Source organism: Halyomorpha halys, unplaced genomic scaffold (assembly GCF_000696795.3).
Source record: "Halyomorpha halys isolate HHAL.00 unplaced genomic scaffold, Hhal_1.1 Scaffold159.1, whole genome shotgun sequence".
NCBI lineage: Eukaryota > Metazoa > Arthropoda > Insecta > Hemiptera > Pentatomidae > Halyomorpha > Halyomorpha halys.
In genome coordinates, this window is record NW_027109188.1 from 333,540 (window position 1) to 340,861 (window position 7,322).

The 7,322-nt window shown below is 31.7% G+C and overlaps 1 protein-coding gene across 1 annotated transcript in view; it reads left to right on the top strand.

The window, feature by feature from the left end:
- The window catches only part of LOC136795755 (D-galactoside-specific lectin-like), a 2,624-nt gene extending 1,349 nt beyond the window's left edge, over positions 1 to 1,275 (top strand). The window contains exon 2 of the mRNA XM_067047378.1: positions 1,013 to 1,275. Coding sequence (XP_066903479.1) covers positions 1,013 to 1,142 — 130 coding nt within the window. The 3' untranslated portion in view covers positions 1,143 to 1,275. The remainder of the gene's footprint in view (positions 1 to 1,012) is intronic.
- Positions 1,276 to 7,322: the final 6,047 nt, after the last annotated feature.

The window sequence follows — 7,322 nt, forward strand, 5'->3', positions numbered from 1 at the left end:
TATTATGATATATTATGATATTATGTATAATGATATTATGATATATTATGATATAATGTATAATGATATTATGATATATTATGATATTATGTATAATGATATTATGATATATTAGGATATTATGATATATTATGTATAATGATATTATGATATATTATGTATAATGATATTATCATATATTATGATATTATGATATATTATGGCATTGTGCACACTTAGCTTCAGATTTTTGGGGATTTCAGTATTCTGAACTGAGAGAAGAAGGTTAACGCTGGTCTTTAACTTAGTCTTAGTCCGTTGATTATTTATTAATGTCATTGTGAACCCGAGGAATGTGAAATAGTCTACACTGGTTTTTTATATATATTATTTATTTTTTAGATGATTTAATACATTGAACAATCACTTAGTAAAACAAAATTCTTCAGGACTCTTTGTGAAGTAAAATAATTGCATTAACGAATTTGAAATTATAATTAAAAATTAGGAAAAAGGTACAGGTGATTTTGAATAAAAATAAAAGTAATTTGCTTTCTTTTCCTATCTCATTTTTTTAATAATTACATGTATTTTCTTATATTATATTTAAGCTATTTCATGCTATTACACAACTTTTAAAAACCGTAAATAGTTACATTACTAATAGTTTTAAGTACGTAAAAAGTTAATACTGAATTGAGCACAGACCCCGACTTTTTGCTAGGTTGGAAAATTACTAAACTGTGCAATGGGAGTAGACATTGTCGTAAGCGAGACATTTGCCTTTATAACGTGTTTGGGTTTTGATGGAGGTCGGTAAAAGGAATTTTAGATCCGGTAGGCCTTTTTATTCATTTTTTTTTCAAATTCATACTTTTTTTTACTGCTTTTAGTTATAATTAATTTCTTACTATGTAGATTAAACTAGAATTAAAAAAAAATATGGTCGAAATAACTACTCATTTTGAAATGATTATATATATTTGACTAGTTATAAATTTTATTTAAGATTCATACGAATTCGTTTTTACAGATGTACCGGCCGAAGAGATTGCGACATATCTTCAGCCAGCTCCTGGTTGGGCGATCCTTGCAGAGGAACCAACAAATATCTCGAAGTCAGCTTCTCCTGTGCCTCCACACAGTCCAGGAGGTCATCATAAACGGCTTTATTTGTTTTCGATGATGTGGTCATCGCAGTACGATATGAAGATAAATAATACAACACTAAATAAACGAATAAATGAAAACAAATTGAATGTAGAATTTATGGAATAAATTATTATTGGAATTACACTATTGGGTTTCTTTATTTTAAAAGAATTCCTCCCACCTAAATTCATATCAGTTCCTTTCTCACTGTAGATTATTCCAAGTAAACTGCAGTGGTTCCTATTCATCCTCTTCTCTCAGTCTGCTGGTGTTCCTCAAGGTAGTATCTTCGATCCCATCCTTTACACAGTCAATAAAGCTGACCAACCAATCCAAACACTATCCTCACCACGTTTCCCAATGACACATAGGTGTTCGCAGTTTTAATAATTCATTAATTGCATCCCAAACTATTCAATCCCATATCACAACCTCCGAATAATGGTGCTGAAATTGGAACATTAAAATAAATATCATCAAATCACCTTTATCCTTCGTCATAAACTCACAGACTGCTCTACAATATCCTTTAATGATGTTACTCTTACTCCTGTCGAACATATCTGCTATCTTGGGGTACATCTGGGCCCTGTTTCATAATGAAAGCTAGTAGTATTAGTTCATAGTACAAGTGTAGAAACTAATGTGGTAATAATACTAATACTTATTTTTTTCATTATAGAGATGACTATTAGTAATATTACAGGAATTAAAAAATACTATAGTACAAGTCTGTGTAATTGAATTAAGATAAATCCACAAGACTAATAGTATTAGTTTGTACTTTATTATGAAACAGGACCCTGGTGAAAGATCTAATTTGGAAACTTCACGCAAGACTGAAAAGACAAGAAACTGCACGTCGATTCCGACTACTACATCACTTACTAGACGAACGGTCTAAAATTCTAATTCATTACAAAATATAGATCTACGTGACTATAATAAGGCCTATCGAGACATACGGAGTTGAGCTTAGGGGACTAAACCTTCAGAATTCCTCTCGTATCCTGTAAGGATTGGATACGAGAGGAATTCTGAAGTCCAAAATCCTCAAATTTCCTAGTCAAAAATAAAAATTATTCATAATGACCTTAATGTTTCATATGTAACCGATCTAGCCCGAACCAGATACCAATCATTCTATTCCAAAACATTTAAATCATTCCTCTCTAACTCCATTCCTAACATAATCCGAGGTGCCTGAAAAGAAGATTGCCACTAGCACAGAGATCGCAGGCAAACCCAATAAGCCTCCGCTTGGACTGAGGGAAACATGATGACTCCAGCAGACTGGTGAGAAAACAGATTTCCTTCATCCTGAATTTCTCTAACCCTCCTCAGATCTCCTTAACCCTCCAGCGCCTATAATCACCAACAGGTAATGGTATTCGAAATATTTAGCAAGGGGTTCACTAACAGAAACCTTTTCCTCAACAATTTGTTTCGCTCTAATTTTGCATTAGCACAAAAACTGATCTTATCATACCCATGTTAGTAAAAAAGATGCGTTTACAAAATTAAGTCCTGTTAAAATTTTGTTTTTTCCTAGCATTTTAAATTGTACTTCAGTTTATTGCCTCAAAAACAATGTTCATGCAAGTCTGGCTGGATGCAAGTAACCTTTTGGGTTGTTGTTGTTTTTTCGAAAAAAAACCACTAATTTTAATAACAGGCCGAAACCCGCTGAATGTCACCACTGACTAAATGAAACAAAACTTAGAAATGAAAAAGAAACGTGGGAACTTATTGATGATAAAGGGATACAATGCATATGCATTTAAGAGAAAGATATCCATTCTTATCCGTTCTGTATCTTCTAAATGCAAATCATGAATAAAAATACCGATAAACAATACAAAACACAATATTTATTCATTCCAATCCCTTTCAGTAAACAATTTTGTTTGCAAACAGTAGTTGTACTAAGATACTTTAATACAATGACAATAAAAGTATTAGTAGCGTGTTATTAAAATATAAAATAAATTACAAATGGTAACCTCTGAAATGTTGTTGAATTACATTTTTCGCAGACAGAATCAAGGAACAGGGTTTAGACAAATACACATTTGCATTTATAATAAACTGTGATAGGGCGTCTCACATATTTTTATTTTATGTTACATGGCGATTTTATTTGCAAAAATTTAATTAACAAAAAAATAAAGATTTTTCTCAGTGTTGCTCGATTGAACTAATATTTTTGTCAAATACTGTACAACTTATTATTAGTAAATATCTTAAAGGTAAAATATGACCAGGCCTAACCATTGTAATGAAGAAGGAAGGTGTTCTGGGAGGTATCTATTACATGATCTCCTTGGCCAGAGGCATAATAATGTTTTAAAGCTAAGATAAGAAATGCTATCACGAAGGGGGAGATCTAAGCCGTACCTCTTGGGTATCGGCACCCCAATCTATCTAGCCTTCTTAATCTTTATCAGGTATCAATACGCTCCAAAATGGACTACGGCTCATTCGTCTATGGTTCAGCTCGTTCCCAAGTGCTTGCTAAACTGGATACAGTCCATCACGCCGGAATCCGAATCGCGGCTGGAGCATTTCGAACCCATTCTAAGTTTATGCGCTGAATCCGGACTATCGCCACTTTCGTTCAGAAGATCTAAATTAGCCATAAACTACAGTTCAAAATTATATCCATAGACAAACATCCGACACATAAATGTATTTTTAATCCAAAATTTTCTATTATTTTTTGACAAAAACAAAATTCAACACTTCCATTATCAGAAAGACTCTCCTCGGCTAACGCTTTTCTCAAAACGATTACAATCAACAAATCCGAAAACAATCATCCACCATGGACCTTCCAACGTTCTAAAACTATTTTAGACCTGTCCAAATACTCGAAAAATAATACCGAACCAGTTGAATATAAAGCCCACTTTTCTCGTCTAATTCAAAACATGCCCTAATCCTTTATAATCTATAAAGATGGATCACAATCAGACCAATCAACAGCATCATCCTTTGTAACTAATGACTCAACGTTCAAAATTCAAAATGACTCAACTCCACAAACTATGCAACATATTCACTGCCGAACTAAATCCAATACCAGCAGCACTTCACTTTTGTTTATCTTTGAACCACACCAACATTAGGATAATTACAGATTCATTAAGCTCGATAAAAGGTTTAGATTGTATTTATCCAGAGCATCCGAAAATTCCCTGCATCCATTTTCACTTAAAAACTCTATATGGGTATGTCAGTTACATTTATATGGGTTCCAAGCCATGTAGGAATTGCAGGGAATGAACTAACCGATATAAAGCAACTTTAACTCCGTCAAAGATGAGCAGGCCTCTTGTAAAGGAAGTCAAAGATAAATGGCAATCTTTGTGGAACGAAACCCCAATGAGCAAATTAAAAATTATTAAAAAGAATGTCAAGCCCTGGGGTACCTCCAGTCGCTAATGCCGTAGAGAGGAAGTTGTACTGACTAGGCTGAGAATGGGTCACACGAGGCTCACCCACTCCTATCTTATTTCCATAGAAACGCTTCCGAACTGCCAGTATTGCAACAACAATCTGACCATAAGCCATATTTTCCAAAGATGCCCATATTTCACACCACACCTCAATAGCTTAGGACTAAACCAAGATATCTCAAAAACCCTTGGAGACGATAATAAAGCAATAAAATTGGTGTTTCAGTTTTTATTATGTTTATCTTCGCAGGAGTAATATTTATCCTGAAAATTGCTAAAATAAATTGATTTATAGTTGTTCAGGCAAATTTATATTCATACGCGAATATAATAAAAACTACAACCCCTACGAAGATGAGTGTCATAAACTACTTTATAGTAAGTTAAATATCTTTTATTTTGAGTGTTGGCAGACATATGTACGTCTTATTGATCTAGAGATATATTTTTTCAAAAATCCATAATTTTATACGAACAACTAGAAATTAACATTTTGAGAATTTATTTTGTCAAATATCATAAAAACTACTACTCCTATAAAGATAAACATTATTAACTATTTTATAGTAAATTTAACTAAAATAATGTTTTTCATAAATCAAACTTATTGTCCCAACAACCATAAATCAATTTATTTTAGCAAATATCATGGAAACTACTAATCCTACGAAAGTTAAAGAATAACCTCAACTAATAACAATTCGCAGGAGTAATATTTGTCCTGAAAATTGCTAAAATAAATTGATTTATATTTGTTCGGGCAAATTTATATTCATACGCGAATATAATAAAAACTACAACCCCTACGAAGATGAGTGTAATAAACTACTTTATAGTATGTTAAATTTCCTTTACATTGAGTAATGGCAGACATATGACCACAACAAATGAACAAACCGTATACTGATTCAGCTTTGATTTTTAACTGATATGTTATAATATTTTTTTGTACATATTACTTTTATGGTATAAAATATTATATTTATAAAAGATAAACTATTTAGTTCTAGACCAGGGTTGTCCATCGATACCGATACACGTTTTTTTCAAGAGCTCATTAGACAAAAATAGTTTTAGACGCCTTCGTTTTGAACAAAATTTTATAATTTAATATAAAGAAACTTATACCAAACATCTTAGTTCCTTATATCTCTTAAGTAGACCGCTGGATCACTGTGATGCAAATTGCTGCCTTAACAGAAATTCCCAAATTTGTGAAATTTAAAACAAAAAATGTCATGTTATGAAGAAGATGATCAAGATTGCGGTCAAAAAAGAAACAGAAATAGTTAACAACTTCTTATTTTCCGACGTTTCGCCCACTTTGTAGAACTTCATCCCCGCTGTTCAAGTTCATAGTTTCAGAGACTTGATAGAACCATAAATGTTCTAAAGCACGCACAAAGTGTGTGTCTTTTTTTAATGAAGTTTATAAATAGTCAAAATAGATATAAAGTTTCTGATATGCCTTAACTCCATCTCATGAGGTAGGCTAAAACAGAACTAGAGGTGAATATGGCTTCGTTGGTGGACGCAACTCGACCACAATGTTTACACTAAATATATATTTTGATTGTCATTGCAATGTTTGTATTGATTGATAATTGGAAAGAATGTTTTATCTTTATATTTTCCTTATTTATGTATAACTAATATGTGGCCAATTTAAAGAATTATTAATACTTTTGGTTTTTTTGATACCTTAACCTTACAAGCTATCCTATTGATAAATTAAAGTTTAAATTTTAAAGTATATAATTATTATACAGTCCACCATTGTGTTCAAGTATCATCTCTTAAGGTCTAGATCAGGGTTGTCCAACTTATAAAGACTAGAGGACCAAAATTAGAAACTTGAACACAATTATATCATAAATGTAATATGTACAAAAAATATTATAACATATCAGTTAAAATTCAAAGCTGAACCAGTATACGGTTTGTTGAATTATGTACCCACGGTTTCAAATTATCATATCTACCTCATTTTTAAATACTATGGAAAACAGTTCAATTTTGGATTATACATGTTTTAGTACAAGAGTCGGGAAGGAAAAAAGACAGTTATCTCACCACAACTTTTGATTACTTTAATGAAAACTATGTATAATTACTGGCCAAGTATAGGTAGGTAGGAGGAATAAAAAATGGCGGCTGTTTCAAAAGCGATAAAAAGATTGTATTTGTCATTCGGAGCTCTATATCTTAAAAACTACCAACAACACTAGAGAACCTAAGAGAACATTACTTAAAGAAGAGTAAATTTTCTGAAATATTAGCCCTAATAGAGCTATTTACGTCAAATAGTTCTCGAGATATTGCTTTTTAAAAAGCAAATTTCCTTAAAAATCTAGTGAAAGATCAGTAGTTAGATAATTTATTTTGAGAAATCTATATCTCAGGAACTAAGTGAGGTAATACATTTTAATACATAAGTGACGTTTTAGCACCTCTGAAACTCTTAAATGCCGCATTTAAGTTTTTAATTTTGGCTTTGGGTCATTATAAATTGGACAACCCAGTTCTAGACGTTTTTTTTTTTTTTAAAGAATCCCCGTGTTTTAAACCCGACTGAACCTCAAACTTCTTAGAACAATGTTTACCCACCTTATTAAACGTTTCGGTCTTGCACATCCTTACTAGATTTATTTATTTATTTTCTTATTTATTTGTTGATATTAACAACTGTATAAAAAAATACAACCAGTAAATTTGATCATAATGACATAATGA